Here is a 19,706-nt window from a genome sequence, read left to right as displayed (position 1 = left end):
ATCACAGCACTTAGGAGGCAGAAGATCAAGAAGTTCAAGGTCATACTCTGCAACACAGTTGGTTACAGACTATCATGGTTTATGAGACGCTGCTTCTGTCTAAGAGCACTAACAACAGAGGGCTGGAAGATGGGCCTGTGATGAAGAAGACTAGAGTTTGGATCCCAGCATCCATGTCAAAACCCAGGCTGTACCATAAATGTCTACGTCAGAGCTGGACAGAGTCAGAAGAATTGCTGGAACCTCTGTCTCCAAGCCTAGCCAACAAAATGCAAGCCACGGGTTCAGGGAATGTGCCTGTTTCAAAGGAACGAGAATGAGAATGACAAAGGACAACTGATGCAGAGGCACACATGCACACACGACCCAAACTCGATATGTACACAAATGATCCTTTTTAAAAGACAGACAATAAAGGAACTATTGATAGGAATAAACACTATCACAGTTCAGGTTTCTATTGCTGTGAAGAAGACAAGACCAAACGAAAGCATTTACTTGTGGTGGCTCACTTACAGTTCAGAGGTTTAGTCCATTATCGTCATGGTGGGAAGCAGGGCAGCATAAAGGCAGACACAGTGCTAGAGAAGGGGCTGAAAGTTCTTACATCTGATCCACAGACAACAGGAAGTGATCTGTTGTTGCGGGAGGTCCTTCCGCTCCTTCAGCCAATAGCCGCTGAGATACCAGCCCATTGGGGTGTGGTCTCTCTCTTTAAAAGCGGCCACTTCCCTCCTTGCTCTCTCTTACTTCCTGCTCCGCCTCCGGCGACTAGACTCCCTTCCTGATTGCACAGAGGGCTGTTGTCTGGGACAGTGATCTGTAAGTTTTTTCCCTTTTAAATAAATAACCATTCTATTAATCATAATTCTAAACTGGTGTGGGATTGTTTGTGACTTACGCCTTCGCCTTCATCTGGTGCCCAACGTTTGGTTTTAGGACCCCTCCTTCCCTGCTCGGCTACCTGCAGCCAGTTCGGCTTGGGCGCGAGCCCTCCCTCCCTCAGCAGCAGCCTGTGCCTTGCGGCCTGTGCCTTGTGCGTGGAGCCAGCAGTTTAACATAAATTATCACGCAATGGCTTTTCTTGCTGCAGTTCTTTATATTTTCCCTTTAGACACCTGAGATTGACTTCAAGTCCCCACGCACCCTATCGTTTGCCTCCCCATGTCGATTTAAACTCCACAGGCCTGCGTAGTCTCTGCCCGCGTGGTTTGCTCTTTTCTGAGTCATTTTTAAATCTCCCTTGCAAGCACAGCGCTTAACCAGAGCGCAAGCAGTTGCCAAAAGCTGCAACCCCTCAGGGCGACTCTGTCACATGGAGGCATAAGCGGCTTCCAGGTTGCTCTTCTCTACCCCTGGATTCTGGGTTTCTGGTTCCGTGTATGGGATTGATTTAATTACATTTACTTTGTTGAGAAACTCGCATTTTCCAGTTTTTAACATCTACTAAGGCGGACACTGAAACAGGACCCTGTTTTTGTCGCGACTCAGCAACAGCGCCACCTGCTGGATAATAGGTAATATGGCAGTTTTCATTTCTAACGCAAATTTTACTGCTTTGTTTACTAATACAATGGATTATATCATACAAGATTTATATGATTATGGGGATACCTTAATTTGCCTGTTACTAGGTTTCAGTTTTCTTTTCCATATTCTATCATTAAGGAAGAACATGGCACTCCTAAGAACGATAGAATCTTTACAAACTAATAATGAACAACTAACTGACAGGATTAAAATTATTGAAAATCAGAGGTTATCTGAACAAGTGGATACTATGATAGACAAAATTGACTCCATATCCAAGGGTACTAGAAAGTTACCTGAAAGGGTTCAGGCTGTTGAATTTGATGTTCAGATGTTATCACAAAGTTTTGATAAGTTAACAGACAGAATGTACCTCCAAGATGGGAATCTACATGATATACAAGAAAAGTTTAAGGAGGACATGTTATCTTTGAAGGAAAAAAAATTAAAGCTTTGAAATCACAGGTGCAGAATGGGGACCAAAAAAATGATACCTCAGTAAAATCACTAGAAACATACACAGGTCAGGAGATTCAGGATTTAAGAGAGACAATGATAAAAAGATTTGAAAAGATTGAAGAAATTATTGAAGCTGGTGAACAGAGTAAGGAGGCACAAGGACAGGATATAATGCCACCACCAGCTATTAGAACTGGCTTACCCAGGGTTTTAGCGACATACCCTATACTTAATTCTGACAAAGCGTCAACTTCTAAAGGCTCAAAGGAAGTCAGAGAAGCTAGATGGACGCCAATAGCAATGATCTGAAAGAAATTAAGCAAGCTATTGTTAATTTTGGCTTGCACTCTGCATATGTTAAGGAAATGATAAAGACCTGGGCTTCTAATGCTAGAGCTACCCCCCATGATTTCCATCAGTTAGTGTCTACAATTTTAGATGGACCTTCCTTGATGTTTGGAATCTATTTCAGAGAAGAATCCAAACATATGGAACAGCAAGGAAAAGCAAAAGGTGTGGAGGTTTCCCAAGATCAAATTCTTGGTGCAGGAGAATATGCTGATCCACAGGTCCAAGCTCTTTATGATGAAGAAGGACTGTGTCTATGTCACCAAGCAGCTTTAAATGCTTGGAATAGGATACAAGATCCAGCAAAAAGGGTTGAATCATATACCAGGATTAGGCAGGGACAGAGAGAACCCTTTATTGACTTTTTGCAAAGATTAATTAAGGCTCTGGACATAGGGGTAACAGACCCAGAAGCTAGACAAATACTTCTTGAATCTCTAGCTTTTGAGAATGCAAACAAAGAATGTAAAAAGATAATTGGGCCTTTAAAGTCTAGATCAGCACCCATGGATGAATGGATTCAGCATACAATGAATGTTGAGATGTTTAGCTATAATAATGAATCTTGGGTAGGAGAAGCGATTTCCAAAGCAATGAGGAGACATCAAACTGCCAGGTGTTTTAATTGTGGCAAATTAGGACATTGGAAAGGGATTGCAGGCAAAGAATTTCTAGGAATAATATCTCCTCTGGGAATGACAAAAATAGGAGACCTCCGCCTTCAGGTATATGTAGGAGATGCGGTAAAGGCCAACATTGGTCCAACGAATGCAGGTCAACAACAGACAGACAGGGCAACCTGATATCATTGGGAAACTCCTTGAGGGGCCTCTCGCAGACCCCCAAGCCAACAGTGGCCCAGTCATTCCCAGTCACAGTGGAGAACGTGCCTCACCAAGAAAATTAAAAGCTCCAATTTCTGCTGTAAAAAGTAATACTGGTCTAAATGATGAATTACACATGGAGGATGAGTCAAAAAACCCAGTAGGACAGAGTAAACATATATTTTGGCCGACTTCTATTAACGATCAAAGACCAAAGCTAAGAGTCTGTATAAATGGCACTTTTATTGAAGGCTTATTAGACACAGGTGCGGGTGTAAGTATCATTATTCCAGAATCTTGGCATCTGAATTGGTCTCTTCAAGAAGTAGATGTTCAGTTCCTGGGAACTAGAACCCTATCTCGTGTAAAACAAAGCACAAGATGGGTTGAATGCATAGGGCCCGTAGGGCAAATAGGAAGACTAAGGCCATATATAGCCAATATTGCAATAAATTTATGGGGCCGTGACCTGCTACAGCAATGGAATACCCAGATTAACATTCCTGTAGTTCCAGGAACTCATAATTCTGGGAAAGATATGAAGAGGTATTATGGAAAAAGGTCACCAGCCATTCAGGCTGTACAAGAACATACAGTAAATAGCAAACCTTTAGAGGTACCAACAGCCCTACCTTTAAAATGGCTAACTGAGAAGCCAATATGGATCAAACAGTGGCCTCTAGCTGAAGATAAATTACAGGCATTGGAACAGCTGGTGCAAGAGCAACTAGATGCTCACCATATTGAAGAATCAACAAGCCCTTGGAATTCTCCTGTGTTTGTTGTAAAAAAGAAATCTGGTAAATGGAGAATGGTGACAGATTTAAGAGCTGTCAACAAGGTAATTCAGCCTATGGGCCCACTACAATCTGGAATTCCTTTGCCTTCTCTATTACCAAAAGGATGGCCTCTTATAGTTATTGATTTGAAAGATTGTCTTTTTTTTTTTTACTATACCTTTACAAGAAAAGGATAGAGGAATTCGCCTTCACAGTGCCTACTTATAATAATTCTCAGCCTACTAGGAGATATCAATGGACTGGCTCCCACAGGGGATGCTCAATAGTCCTACATTGTGCCAATATTTTGTAAGTAAGCCATTGGAAATAATTCATAAGCAATTTCCCAAGACCATAATTTATTATTACATGAATGACATTTTGTTGTCTGATTCAAATAAAGATACTTTAGAAAGGATGTTTGAAGAAGTAAAGAAAGTCTTGCCTAAATGGGGATTACAAATTGCCCGTGAAAAGATTCAAAAAAGGAAATTCTATTAATTACCTAGGTTACAGAATAGGGTTAGAGAAAATTAAAACGCAAAAGGCACAAATTAGGAGAGACTGGTTAAAGACTCTTAATGACTTCCAAAGATTGTTAGGAGACATTTCCAGTCTACGACCAGCTGTTGGGATAACACCTGATCTAATAGTTCATTTAAACAAAACCTTAGAATGGTGACAAAGATTTGAATAGTCCAAGAAAACTGACAGCTGAAGCAGAAAAGGAACTGACAATGATTGAGGAAAAATTACAGGAGGCACATGTGGATAGGGTGAATCCAAATCTTAGCTGCATCCTAGTCATATTGCCTTCCAGAATTTCTCCAACAGGGATTTTAATGCAGAGAGAAGATATTATTTTAGAGTGGATATTTATACCTAATAAACCAAGTAAAAAATTAAAAACTTATGTGGAAAAAGTCTCTGAAATAATTATAAAAGGTAAGCTGAGACTTTGTCAACTAGCAGGTATAGACCCAGCAGAAATTATAGTGCCGTTTACTACTGAGGAAATAAGAAAGTTATGGGAAGACAATGAACCATGGCAAAGAGTTTGTGCTAATTTTTTGGGAGAAATTAATAGCAACTATCCCAAAAGTGATAAACTTAACCTCATAAAGAGAATGTCTTGGATTCTTCCTAGAATTGTATGTGATGCTCCAATAACTAGAGCCCGTACATTTTGTACTGATGCAAATAAATCAGGGAAAGCAGGTTACAAGTCAGATGAATTGAGTAAGGTGGAACAAAGCCCTTATAATTCTGTCCAGAAGGCAGAATTATATGCCATTCTTATGGTGCTAAGGGATTTTAAAGAACCTCTTAATATAGTTACAGATTCACAATATGCAGAAAGAGTTATCTTGCATATTGAAACTGCTGAATTTATACCAGATGACACAGAGTCGACTTCACTGTTTAACCAGGTACAAGACATAATCAGGAACAGGCTTTGTTCGATGTACATAACACACATCCGGTCCCAGACAGGTCTGCCTGGTCCTCTAGCACAAGGCAACACTGAGATTGATCAATTATTGATTGGAAGCATGTTGCAGGCCTCAGAATTTCATAAAAAGGATCATGTCAATAGTAAAGGCCCAAAGAAAGAATTTTCCATTACATGGCAACAAGCTAAGGACATTATAAAGAGATGTCCTACTTGTTCTTTCTATAATCAAACACCGTTGCCTGCAGGGAGTAACCTAAAAGGTACTAAAAGAAATGAAATCTGGCAGATGGATGTGTTCCACTTTATGGAATTTGGTAAATTAAAATATGTACACCACACCATAGACAAGTATTCAGGTTTTCAATGGGCTACTGCCGTGAGCTCAGAAAAGGCTGATTCAGTAATCACACATCTATTGGAAGTTATGGCCATCATGGAATACCTGCACAAATAAAGACAATGGTCCAGCATATGTATCTAAGAAAATAAATCACTTTTTTGCTTATTATAATATAAAACACATTACAGGTATACCAAATAATCCTATAGGTCAGGCAGTTATAGAAAGATCAAATTGTACTATAAAGGATATGCTGAACAAACAGAAAGGGACCAAAAATACCCCCAGAAATAGATTACATAATGCTTTATTAACCTTGAATTTTCTTAACGCTAATGAGAAAGGAACGACAGTGGCAGAAAGACATTGGATAATGGAAAAGTCTGCTGAACTAAATCAACCGATTTATTTCAAAGATGTGCTGACCTCTCAATGGAAGCCAGGAGATATGCTACGTTGGGGAAGGGGTTTTGCTCTTGTTTCCACAGGAGAAGAAAAATTGTGGATACCATCAAAATTAATAAGGTTTCGATTTGAAGAGGAGAAACCTCTTGGAAAGGAGAAATGACAGCTCATCCACAATGATGATATTCATACAGGTGGTAAGAAAAACATATAGAATGGGGGCAGGGTTCTTTTCTTATCTCTGCAGAAAAACACTCATCTTCAAAAAATTCAAGGGACCCTGGATGGTTTGAATAGTGACAGATGGAAACTATTTACAACCCAATAAGAATCAGCAAGAAAATCAAATAGGGGGGGCTGGAGAGATGGCTCAGCGGTTAAGAGCATTGCCTGCTCTTCCAAAGGTCCTGAGTTCAATTCCCGGCAACCACATGGTGGCTCACAACCATCTGGATTGAGGTCTGGTGCCCTCTTCTGGCCTGCAGACATACACACAGACAGAATATTGTATACATAATAAATAAATAAATATTTAAAAAAAAAAAGAAAGAAAATCAAATAGGTCCCGTAAGTAAAATTATTCTACTCTTATCTTTAAATATGTATTAATGTGCATTTATTTATTAATATATAGAGCTGGTTTTAAAGTTGGACTCTGGCTCAGTCCCTCTCCAATTCCAAGCCTGTTGGTAAGAAAAAAACCCAGAGTTTCTGGAGTTTCTGTCTCATGTCAAGAGCCATGATATGGGACAGAAAGAAATAATGAATTTAGAAAACATCTTTGCTTTTCTTCATATCTATCATACTTTTCACTGAATATATCTATCATGCCTTTCATTGAATATATGTATGTCTATATGATTAATGTTTAAGTTTTTCACACTGAACAATGAGTTTTTCCTGCAGGGACATTTGAAGTTTCCAGGAAGAAGATGAGGCCCCATAACAACTCCACCTGGTTGATATGACGTCATGATACTGATAGCGCTACTACAAGACCTGTTTTGGGTACTAGCTGCACAAGACAGTTCCAACTTGGTTAGCTGAAATGGTGCACATCTTGTACAACATTCTGGCCAGACCTCCACAAAATACTCAGAGACTATTTGCAATTTTAAAAGACATTGATCTTGAAATTTAACCATCATTTTACTTTCACAGGATCCCCCAGAAAGAACGTCACCCCCATGACAGCTGGAAGTAATTCTAGAGGACAACGTCCCCCTCTTCTAGTAAAGTTTGCCCTTGGGTTTAGGGACATCATTTAGAGGTTGATTATAATTAGTATACGGTTGAGGGTTGGGGAGGAATTTTATAAGCTCAGGGATCATTTTAAAAAAAAAAGAGGGATAATGGGATGATGGGATAATAGATTGGTACTTGTGAGTTATTGTTTTGAGACAAATATATTGGTATCGATTCTTATATATTGATACAAAGTTAAATTATATTGACTATTGTATGCATGCATGCTTCTACCTCTGTTTAAAACATTTTTTATGTATTGATATATACATTGTATTGATAGTGTATATTTAACATATTGCAGTGTACATTTCTACCTCTGATTAAGATACATATATATTGTTTGTGTATTGATATATATTTATCATACTGCAAGGTATATTTGTACATTGTTTATATTTGGAGGTCATTGTCCTCATTTGTTTCACAGTCGTTTATTGTCTTAAAGTTAGATAGGTATTGAGAATTATATAGATCAATAGTATTCTGAGTTTGTCATTTATAATTAGACTAATCAGGTTCTTTAGATACATAGAGATTATACTCAGTATAGATAGATAATCTTCAACCTCTTCAAAGAGCTGTAGAAAATGGCCTTTAATCTAACTCAGAGTTTTGTGGTAGTGAGACACAATTACTCCTGGCAACACCACTCTATTCCCAAGAGAATGTTGAGCACCAAAGACACTCCACCTGGAGCCTTTCTTCTTGGCTGAACTGGCTTTTGGGCAAAGAAATGCCCATACCTCAACCACTGAGACAGAGATACAGAGTATCTGTGAATGGAAAAAACAGGACTGTCATATCCTGCCAAGATAGGGTAAGATAGTTTTGACAAGTTTCTTGCCTTTGAAAATGGTATGTCAGTTATGTTAGACCTTAGTCAAAGTTGGTTGCTTCAATGCTGCAAACGTGACCTTGGGTGATTGCCCAGGTAGCTAGTTGTCTCTGTGATTTGTTGCATGTTTTGGAAATTGTTTGATTGCACTTCCTAATTACCCAGGTAACATTATTTCCCTTCTCAGATCTTCGATGGGGTTGAAGACTATATAAATGTAGTTACTTTTCTCTCATGACTTGGCCAAGTTATTTATTATACAAGACCTAAGCTAGTTAGAATAGGATATTTGTACTTATTGTATATAATTTCGTAGTAGGTTTAGAACTCTCTTACTTAAACAAAAGGGGGAGGTGTTGTGGGAGGTCCTTCCGCTCCTTCAGCCAATAGTCGCTGAGATACCAGCCCATTGGGGCATGGTCTCTCTCTTTAAAAAAGCGGCCACTTCCCTCCTTGCTCTCTCTTACTTCCTGCTCCGCTTCCGGCGACTAGACTCCCTTCCTGATTGTGCAGAGGGCTGTTGTCTGGGACGGTGATCTGTAAGTTTTTTCCCCTTTAAATAAATAACCATTCTATTAATCATAATTCCAAACTGGTGTGGGATTGTTTGTGACTTACGCCTTCGCCTTCAGTCTGTCTTGAACAGGGCATGGCTTGAACATAAATGAGACTGAAACCCCAGGTCCACCTCCACAGTGACACACTTCCTCCAACAAGGCCACACCTCCTAATAGTGTCACTCCCTTTGGGGGCCATTTTATTTCAAACCACCACACACACAGTTGGAGCTAGAGAGATGGCTCAGCAGTCAGAGCACTGGCTGAGATTCTAGACAGTTTTTTGGGCACCTCCTAGCCATTTGCTCGTGATTCTGCCCTAGCAGTAGGGAACTTGGAGGTGCTATGGCATATAAACTGGGCAAATTTAACTGGCAAGTAACATTACACAAATTGAGCAGGTTATATAGAAATATATTTTATATATATGTAACAACAATTAATGGAAAAGAGGCCATAAATTTGCAAGAGATTAAAGAGAGGTATATGGGTGGGTTTGAGGGTAGAAAAAGGGTAAATGTTGTAATGATATTATAATCTCAAAATTACAATCAATTTTCAAAAGGAAGCTTACTCTCCTTTGCCCTTCATATCACCTGTGTGCTGTACCCCACTTCCTTAGAGGAGAATAAATGAAGGGAAGTTTAAGTAGAGACGAATGGGAGGGGAGGAAAGAGAAGCAGGGAGGGAATAATTAACACAATGTACATATGCAGACCTGGGTTTTATGCCTACAGGTACAAGAATGGCATGGATATAATAGAGCTAACCAACTGCTTTTCTGCCAGAGTTAAGGCCCACTCTCAAGGAGGAAATGCAGGCCTAGCACTGTAAACGTGGCTTACAGCCTGTGGCTGTGGAGCCCGCACACCCTAGAGGTGAACCTATTACTCCAATTGCTGAATGGGTAACCCAACAAACTGCCCTCCAAATCCGAATCTCTATGCCACAGCTCCCTGCAGCTCTCAGACCTCCACAAAGACCTTTGGGTTTCTTTGTTTTGCAAAGTGCAAGGACTGACACAGGAGCTCAGAACTGACCCACGTGCAGAGAGTAAGTCTGTGTCATGCTCAGCACTGCACCGTCTCAGGAACAACTGCTGAGGAGGAATGGAAACTCCGTAGGAGCCACCGGTCAGTGAGGGCCGGAACAAAACACTGTCCTCTAAACAAGACAGAATCGCTGCACACATGTACCACAGAGGTTGTTGTTGCGTGCATGAGACCTGCACCTCAAGCCACAGAGGACGGGGACTAGCTCCTGAGCCACTTCTCCTACCTGAGAAACTGCTGATATAGCATCTTCTATTGGAGGGAAAGTTAGTTTTCTTTAACGATGCAGTTTATGGTAGGTTCACCATAGTCCCGTGGATAGTGCCACACTCAAAGTATATGGTCAGCACAAACCGGGCTCGGTGGATTATTTAAAAAACAAATATGACACAGAGGTGGGAAGGAATGGGGATGCGACGGTGAATCTTGGAGATGTAAGAGGAGCACTGGGAGGTGAGTATGATCGAAATGGTAGTGTGTGTGGATAAAGTTCTCAATAAAAACATAATAAAAATAATAGCATATTGGATTTCAGCATATTTGTAGGAAACAGAGACTCAAAGAAGGCGAAAAACTTGGAAGTGACATAGGCATGGAAAAGGGAAGGAAAGCTGAGATAGTTCACAGGTTAGAGGAAGTCCTTCAGCTATGACTCTGGGTGATGAATGCATCACTAAGAACCTTTCATATTTAAGATTTTTATACCTGTACATGTATGAAATTTTTTCTTGTCCTAATATCTAGAAGGCACTTAAAGTTGTCGCTAAACTGTTTTAACAATAAATACGTGGCTTGGGAATTAGAGACAAGTTTCTCCTGAGCTGACTGGTTGAAGCCTACAGAGACCTTAGTGATTAGCCAGAATATAGTGTGGTTCAAAAGTTCTGCTTATCCGGTAACATGTTGTGCTAGTTTGAATGTAATTGGCCCCCATAGGTCCAAAAGAATGACATTATTAAGAGGTGTTGCCTTGCTGGAGGAAGTGCGTTACTGTGGAGGCAGGCTTTGAGGTCTCATATATGCTCAAGCCACGCCCAATGAGACAGTCCACTTCCTGATGCCTTCTGATCAAGATGTGGCCAGCCACCATGTCTACCTACACACTGCCACATTCCTTACCATGCCATCAATGGACTGAACCTCTGAACTATAAGCTGCCACCTCAATTAAATGTTTTTCTATATAAGAGTTACTGTGGTCATGGAGTCTCTTCACAGCAATAGAAACCCTAAGACACATGTTAATAGGGAAAAGACTGTCAGACTGAGAATAATTCACACAATGTCTTAGACACTATTTCAAGGCGTTACAGAATGAGTTACCTAAAGAATTTAATATAGGTTCTGTATAATTTTAAATGAGGCGTTTAATTGGTTAGGATATTTAATTCTAAATAAATACTGGACCTCTGTATTCTCCTCAGTATTGGGAAAACTGAAAAACATTCTTTTCATGGTGGCTCCCATTCAACCCCAGGAAGTGAAGATAGGAGCGTGAGGAGGTGAAGAAAGGTCATCCTTAGCTATATGTGAGTTCCAGGCCAGCCCTCAACACATGAGACGCTGTCCTGCCTTAAAATAGTTTCTAAAAGGATGGTGGTTGGAGAGATGGGCCAGCAGTTAAAAGCATTCCCTGCTCTTGGAGAGGACTTGAGTGTAGTGCCCCATACCCACAAGAGGCAGCACAGAGCCTCCTATAACTCGAGCTTTGTGGGATTTGATGCCCTATTCTGGTTCTGCGGATACCTACACACGTGGAATACATTCACATACAGACACATACAAATGAACGTTAAAAACAGATAAATATGGGCTGGAGAGACAGTTCAGCAGTTAAAAGCACTTGCTGCTCTTTTGGAGGACCTGGGTTCAATTACCAGCACTTACATGGTAGCTCACAACCATCTCTAACTCCAGTTCCAGGGGATCCAATGCCCTCCTCTGGCCTCCCTAGGCACCAGGCAAGCATGTAGTGCATAGATATACACGCAGGCAAATACCCATGCACATAGAATTTTGAAAGAGGTAAATAAAAATAATCTTTAAACTTTAAAGGGGTACGGAGCTAGAAAGAGCTCAACAGTTAAAAGTTCAGATGCCAGAATTCACACAACAAGCCAGGTGTCCCCTGCACACCTGTCACCCAGCTCCGAGGGGCAGAGAGCAGAGAATCACTAGGACTTACTGGCGTCCAGCCTATCTGGAGAAACGCTAGCTTTTGACGTATGACAGACTTTTCCTGGGGAGATGAAACACACACACATTCATGCCAGAAAGGGAACCCATGCACACCAAAGTAACAAATGTACCAAAGTCCACCTTGGCAAAGCAATGAGTTTGTTCTGGGGTTACCGGCAGAGCAGCTACATCCCGGGGCTCTCTGCACAGCTGGCAGGCAGTTCGGCAGGCCCAAAGGCTCTCCTCTTCAGCCTGCCTCTTCGACTCTGAGACAGGTGGTGTTTGCTTCCATTCCGGCCAGGGAAGGAGCCCTCCCGGCCTTCACAAGTTTCCACTTTGTCAGCCGGTGACATTTTATTTACTGAACTCTCCCTCTCAGAGGAACACTTCAATCTGGAAGAAACTCTCAACATCCCTAGGTTCAAAGAAAGGCCCTCTCTCAAAAGAACAGGTAAAGAGTAACAGAGAACACCAGTGCCCTCTGCACATGCATCTGTAGGCACGCATGAAGATGTGCACATGGTACCGTCTTAGACACTACTTCAAGGCATTGCAGAATGAGGTACCTAAAGGATTTAATAAAGGTTTTGCATAATAATGCATGTGTCTTCTTCTGGCCTCTGCACATGCATCTGTAGGCACAGTGTACATGCGCACATATGCACGCTGGCTAATCTTTTAAAAAAGTGTGTCGCCCATGAGGGACCAAATTCCTTAAAATACTGCAAAGAGAATTGATTGCAAGGCTCAGGCTGTAGGGCCAGGCAGGACTGAGCTGAGGCTACCAGGGAAGGGTGGCTGCACTCACCTCCACACAGGCCTGCGGAGACTCCAGGGACTCTTCATCTTGCTGTTCCATGGTCTCCTCCAGGTGTAGCCAGGTGCCAAGCTGCACAAACAAATGCTCTTGAGCACAGCCTGCACCGCCAACCTCCAACCCAGCCTGCCCTTCTAGAAGTTAAAGCCCCAACTCAGCATTAACCAAGAATTCCTCAGTTCCTCCTCCAGGCCAAATCCTCATAGCTCCAATTTGTTCCTTCATTCCCTCCACCCTGTAAGCCTACCTCATGCTCAGACATGGCCTTCTGCCCACTACCAAAATGTGCAGCTCCAGTGAGGACCTTCGCTGGTCCCTGGGAGCCCCACAAACACCCAGCACACAAAGGACTCCTTTATATTATGTACTTGACTGCCCTGAGTGTGCAACCACAAGCCCCTAGCTCTTCCTAGGGCCAGGAACCACAGTCACTGAGGAAATGGATGAAGCTCAGGACACAGCCCAGCCTTTCCAGGGCCAGGAACCACAGTCACTGAGGACACGGATGAAGCTCGGGACACAATCCCAGCCTTTCCAGGGTCAGGAACCATAGTCACTGACCAAATGGATGATGCTCGGGGCAGAGTCCCAGCCTCTCCAGGACCAGGAACCATTGCCACTGACCACATGGACGAAGCTCGGGACGCAGACCGGCCTTCCCAGGAACTGACTTCACCACAGCCCTTTCATTGGCCAGGTCAGATCTTTCAGCAACCTTCCAGAGTCTCCGCCTTCCTATTCACGCAGGACCCCAGTCCCTCCCTCCACCATCTAACCTGAATCTGGCTCAGATTCTTAGCCAAACCCTCAGACCCTCATTTCTAGACTGAACCTGATTCCTCCATTGATCTGGAGGATGGGGGTGGGGGAGCTCTGGCAGAAACAGCACCAGCACCTGTATCCCTGAAGCTTGGCTGTCTTTGTGCCAATTGGATGTCACGGATACTGAAACCAGGGCAGCACCTGGCCAATCCCAACTAGGCGCTCAACCGCACCCCCATGCTCGCTTATGCAGCACTGAGGATGGAACCCAGGATTCGAAGCATGCTACAGTCTATGCCTAAGGCACATGCCCAGCCAGCACTCTTGTCTTTCTCACCACCCTAGCACTAATGTGGAGCCCCACCCACTTCTCTCAACCTGCCCAAATTCCCGCTCTAACACGTTCCTGGGCACCTGAGTCCCAGGAAGACCCTGTCTTTCCCCAGACTAGGGCATCAACTGGTTGCGATCACAGCGAACTCTACAAAGACCCCAGTACTGTGTCTATAAAATCCATGTCTAGCAGGGAACAGTGGCACACACCTTTTACCCCAGCAGATTCCCACCCAGGATTTGTATTCAGGCTCTTTGTCACTCTCAGGTTCTTTTTTTGCTTTGTTTCGGTTTTGATTCCTTGGTTTTTTGAAGCAGGGCCTCATGTAGTCTACACTAGCCTCAAACTCACCATCCTCCCGAGTGCTGAGTTTATAGATATGTGCCACCAGATCTGGTTTATGAACTGCTAGGGCTTTGTTCATGCTAGGCAAGCCCCTAACCACCCGAGTTCCACCCCGGTCGGGTTCTTATAGGAACCTGAATCCCCTTATGTCTCGAGTCACAGCTGCCACAACGCTCCTGCAGGCACCAGTTCTGCATGCCTGGAGAACTGCAGTTAAAATACAGTATTACCGAAATCTGAGCACACAGCTCTAGAGCCACTCCTCGCACCCCAGTGCTTGGCTCCCTGGGGTTCTCAAGCCTGTGCTGCAGTTGCTCCCACGGGACCTGGTCCTTCCCCATCCTCTACCCTACCCTCCTACAAACCTAAGCATTCTGTTGCTTGAAGGCAGAATAGAGTCCAAAGCAAAGGTCCCAGCAATACTAACTCTGCGCTGTACCCACCTTCCCCCAGACAGCCGTCTATCAGAAGGCAGCTGATGTGAGAAGTCCTTAGGGATGCAGATCCCTCCTCCAAGCGGGAGTCTCTACCCAACCTGAGCACTTTAGAAGCCTGCATTATTCTACAAGGGAGCCAGGATTCAGGTCAATATCCTCTAACTCTGGCACCTGACAAGGGTGCATTCTACCTGGAACCCTCTGCTAGGCCCTGGGACCCTCTCAGTCCAGTACTTGGCTGTTTAAAGGACTGATTTGCTCAAGCAACATTGCCTGTCTTAGGGCAAAAACGGGGAACTCCAGCCTGCTCTCCTGTACCCACTTTCTCCAAATCGAAATGCTCCCTCCTGGACGGAGGTGGGAAGCTAAGACTCAGGAAGTAAATTAAACTTTAAAAAGCGGAAACTCTGAGTTTCACACACACACGCACCATTCCTCAAGGTTCTAGAGGCCATAGCAATGGCTGGGGAAGAGGCAGAGATGCAGTGCTCCTGAGTCATCCCCCATGGGCTTTTCAGTAGCTGAGTCATCCATCCTCCTGTAAGCAACCCCTCACCCATACCTCTGTAAGGAACAACAACAAACCCCCTGGCTCACCAGGCTAAACCGGGGTGTCACCCGTTTCTTTGGTTGGTTGTCATCATGCCTGATCTGGGAACAAAAGCTACATATTATCTCCACAAGCAGGACACCCCCAGATTTGCAAGACCAGTCTCTGCCAGGGGACCTAGAACCACGTTCCCAGAATGTTGGTTGGTGCTTCCGACACGAACACTAGCTCAAGAGTACAGGAACAGTGGCGCCGCCCTGGTCTCTAGGAAAAAGAATCTGGGCACTCCACTAAATAGGCACGGCAGGAGGGGGCTTCTCCGTACTTTAGAAGGCGGATGGGAAATTGCTCAGGTCACACCCACCTCTGCACCAGCGTCTCTCCCTACTGTCAAAGCTGATCCTGCATTCAGACCGATGGCCACCAGACTCAGTTATTAGGAGCGATAGGAGTCACAGCTTATAATAGACTCAGTAGACTAAATAGGCCCATCCTCTCCACATCAAGGTCACACACTCCCTCCAGGAAACACGAGACACTCCGCTCGCTCCCCGAGACAGGCAAGAATCAAGAGGCAGGCAGCCTGGCTACAAGCAGGGACAACTCAACTAGGTAGCTTCGAAGCTCCCTCCTTCCTCCAAAACCAGTAAGGTAACCCCTACCGTGCCACGTAGACCTGAATTCTCCTTACCTCAGAGGCCCCGCCATGTTGTCTTTCCGGGGCGAGAACACCTCGTCTAAGTAACTCCCCCATAACTATGTCTGTGCACTGTCTTCCATGCTTCTGGACATATTCGGTCCCAAACAAGTCCCACCACTCACCCCACCATCCGCGCATGCGCGCACTGCACAGTCACGGCAGCTCGGTCTCCACAGACCTCCGCCACCCATAGAAGTCCGAACTCAGACGCCGGAAGCCCCATTCTCTGACATAGCCGCGTCCAGCTTCCCGCCCAGGCCTTGCGCATGCGCACACCGAGCACTATCAGCGTCCTCTTAGCTCCTACCAACCTGGGTGTCGACTATCCCGCAGTGTGGGCCGGGCTGTGGGCCCGGCCCGGCCTGAGCAGCGCACGACTCAGCGTCAGAGCAAATTTGGACTCACAGCGTCCTGCCCCGATCCTGAAGCACATCCGACATGACTCAAGTGGTGCAAGTTTGGCCTCCACCTCGAGTCAGCATCAAACTGGTCGCTCCGTGCAGACTGAGCCCAGCCAGGAAGCCGGGCCACAGCCGGCGCCCACACACCACACACATACAAACACATAAACACATTCACACACACACACACACACAAATGGCTGCACTGCCGGCTAAACCCGGAAGAGGGTGGCATCAGCTCAGTAGAACTACAATTCCCACAAGTCTCAGCTACTGGGAGGATTTAGCACCGAGAGGCGGGACCTTGAACGGCTGCGCAGTTCGTCCCAGCGTTTGAGAGGCCCACCAGCCAGTCCAGGGCGGGGCAGGAACGCGTGGGGCGTGGCCAATTGGGGACGTATTCTCTAAGCCAGACTAGAAATTCTCTTGGGCGCTGGCAAAGTTGGCAAAGCTGGGAGACTGGCGGCGTTCCCATTTCACAGTTCAAAAAGTCATGACTGAGCCGGCGGGATGGCTCACCGGCTAAAGGCACCGGCCGCCAAGAGTGATGACACGAGTTGGATTCCCGAACCCACTGGGTGCAGGGAAAGAATTGTTCCATAAATTGTCTTCTGACCACCACGCGCACACACAGACAGACAGATACATAAATGTATTTTGTTTCCTCTCTATATAACTCTGACTGGCCGGGAACTCACAGAGAACCACGTCCTTCTGGTTCTCAGATGCTGAGATTGACTGCATGCGCCACCACACCCATTTTATAAATAGGATCTTTTTTAAATCTGTAATTTTTTAAATCTGTAATTTTGTCAGTGTTAGTTCTCAAAGAAACCTGGGACAATGACCGAGGTGCCTGTTAACATATCCAAGTGGTTGCTGGTCAGTTCCCCCAGTGTAACTCTGTACCTGTGGCTCTTCCAGCCCTTCTCACCCCAATCCCCATCCTAAACCTCTGCCTACCAGGGGCTGGCCTTCACTTGTCAGCCCCCCCCTTCTCTTTCTTATATAAACTCCCTTGGTTCCCAAGCACTCTTTTGGTCTCTTGGTTCTTGGCTCCTCTATTTGTTCCCTCTTCTCTTTATCTCTTGCTCTCCCACTCCCCTCTCTCCACTCAGGTCTGGGTTCAATCTGAACCCTCCCAGATGCCTCAAGCTGTTCTCTCCCTGTAGTTCAAACATACCTAAGGGCTGTCATGCCTTGTTTTTGTTGTTGTTGTTTGTTTGTTTGTTTGTTTGTTTGTTTCCATTCATCTGGCACCGAAACTGGGCATTGGCATAAATGAGTTCCCTGCCCCTCCAAACCAAGCTGCAGATTTGCCTCTCCTAAGGTAGGAGAGGCATTTGTTTGTGCTGGCTTCTGCCACTCATAAAATTTGATTCCAGATTCTAGAGTCTGATTCTTCAGCTGCTGCTTCCCTCCACCTGTTCCAACCATTCGCCTTTCCTTGTCTACTCCATAACTGTCTCTCTAGCTTCTGGAGCCTACTAAGGCCTCTGGGGCCCCATGCGGCACATTTCCTCTACTAAAGACACTTGGCTCCCTCTCTTGGAACCCTCTCTTTTCCCCAAAGCCTCTCCGCCTTCAGCTGCTCTCTCCTCCCCTCCTCTGCTGGGTCAGTATCACCCCGGAGCTGCCTGCTTCGTCTTCTATTACTACCAAAGCCACACCGATTCAACAGGAAGTTCCTATCACCCTACTGGACCCCCATCAAGTGGAAAGGGACAACCTCCTCCGTGATTTCGGAGATTCTCTCTGACAAGTCTCTTTCTGCTTGGGGACGCCTGGGATTGAACACTTATTTCCCTCAGCCTTTTGTTCCCAGTTTCTTTCTAGAGCTTCCTCTTGCCTCTCCCAAGGAGCTGCCTGTTCTCTCTCTTTCTCGATCTCCCTCGGGCGACTCTGTTCCCTCTCAGCTCCCTGCTAAAAGACCCGCAGCTTCTCTATGACCTCTTGGGCTTCTCTCTGTCTTTCAGCTCCCTCTTGAACCTTATAGGAACTCCCTTCAGTAGAGCTAGTTAGCACTTGGGAGGCAGAGGCAGGCAAATCTCTGAGTTCAAGGCCAACCTGGTCTACAGAGTGAGTTCTAGTATAGCCACAGCTACACAGAGAAACCCTGTCTCAAAAACCAATAAATAAATAAACACTTAAAACTGTGTTATAAACTATCTCATGACTTAAAAGTTCATTGGGTATGTTTTTTTTTTAAAAAAAAAACCTGTAAAATCTGTAACAAAATTTAGCTTAACACTTCTAACAAAAGACTTATAGTTAAAATCTATACATGAGTAATCTAAATTTGCCACAACATATAATTTATGTGATTTAACTCTTTTTTCATTTTGAATTTTTTATTTAAAAATGTTTTAATATTACATACTAGCCCCAGTTCCTCCTCCCTCCCCTTCTCTCACCCCCCACCACTCCTCAGAAGGATAAGGTCCCTTGGGGAGTCAATAAAGTCTCGTATACCAAATTGAAGCAGGACCAAACTCCTCCCCCAGTATCAAGGCTAAGCAAGGTATCCCACCATAGAGAATGGGCTCCAAAAAGCCAGTTCATGAACCCAGGATAAATCCTGGTCCCACTGCCAGGGGCCCCTTCCACAAATCAAACCATATAACTGTCACCCACATTCAGAGGGTTTAGTTCCATCCTATGCAGGATCCCCAGCTGTGAGTCTAGAGACCTTGAGCTCCCTCTAGCTCAGGTCAGCAGTCCCTGTGGTTTTCCCCATCATGATCTTGAGTCCCCTTGCTCATCTGATCCCTCCTCACTCTCTTCAACTGTCATGCTACATTCAACTAAGCTCCAGGAGCTCAGACCAGTGCTTGGCTGTGGATCACATCACTGCACCTGCTTCCATCAGTTAGTGGATGTAGATTCTATACTGACAATTAGGGCAGTCACCAAACTGATTACACAGGAAAGCCAGTTCAGGCACCCTCTCTACTATTGCTAGGAGTCTTAGCTTGGGTCATCTTTGTGGATTCCTGGGAATTTCCCTAGCATCTGGTTTCTCCCTAACCCCATAATAACTCCCTCTATCAAGACACCTCTTTCATTGCTCCTCCACCCCCTTGGTCATCTGGAGCCCTCATGTTCCCATTTCCCCATCTGCTTCCCTCTACTCCCCTTCCCAGTTTACCCAGGAGATCTTAACTAGTTCCCTCTCAATGTGTGTCCTTCTTAGGGTCCTCCTTTTTACCTAGCTTCTCTGGGGCTGTGGATATTTATCCTTTCTTTCCCGTCTAATATCCACCTACAAGTGAGCACATACTGTGTTTGTCTTTCTGGGTCTGGGTTACCTCACTCAGGATGGTTTTTTCTAGTTCCATACGTTTGCCTGC

The 19,706-nt window shown here is 44.6% G+C and overlaps 1 protein-coding gene across 3 annotated transcripts in view; it reads right to left on the bottom strand.

The window, feature by feature from the left end:
• Positions 1-16,390, bottom strand: part of Znf180 (zinc finger protein 180) — a 31,018-nt gene extending 14,628 nt beyond the window's left edge. The window contains exons 1-2 of one of the 3 annotated variants that reach the window (XM_057753349.1): positions 16,267-16,390; positions 12,819-12,899 (exon numbers count right to left, since the gene is read on the bottom strand). In XM_057753349.1, the coding sequence (XP_057609332.1) occupies positions 12,819-12,869 (51 nt within the window). In that variant the 5' untranslated portion in view covers positions 12,870-12,899; positions 16,267-16,390. Of the gene's footprint in view, positions 1-12,818; positions 12,900-15,946; positions 16,054-16,077; positions 16,135-16,266 lie in introns of those variants that run through there. The other 2 variants (XM_057753356.1, XM_057753345.1) reach the window with 2 other exon arrangements.
• Positions 16,391-19,706: the final 3,316 nt, after the last annotated feature.

The sequence above is a fragment of the Chionomys nivalis genome, chromosome 2, assembly GCF_950005125.1.
Source record: "Chionomys nivalis chromosome 2, mChiNiv1.1, whole genome shotgun sequence".
In the NCBI taxonomy this organism is placed as follows: domain Eukaryota; kingdom Metazoa; phylum Chordata; class Mammalia; order Rodentia; family Cricetidae; genus Chionomys; species Chionomys nivalis.
This window is presented reverse-complemented; position numbering and strand designations above follow the sequence as displayed.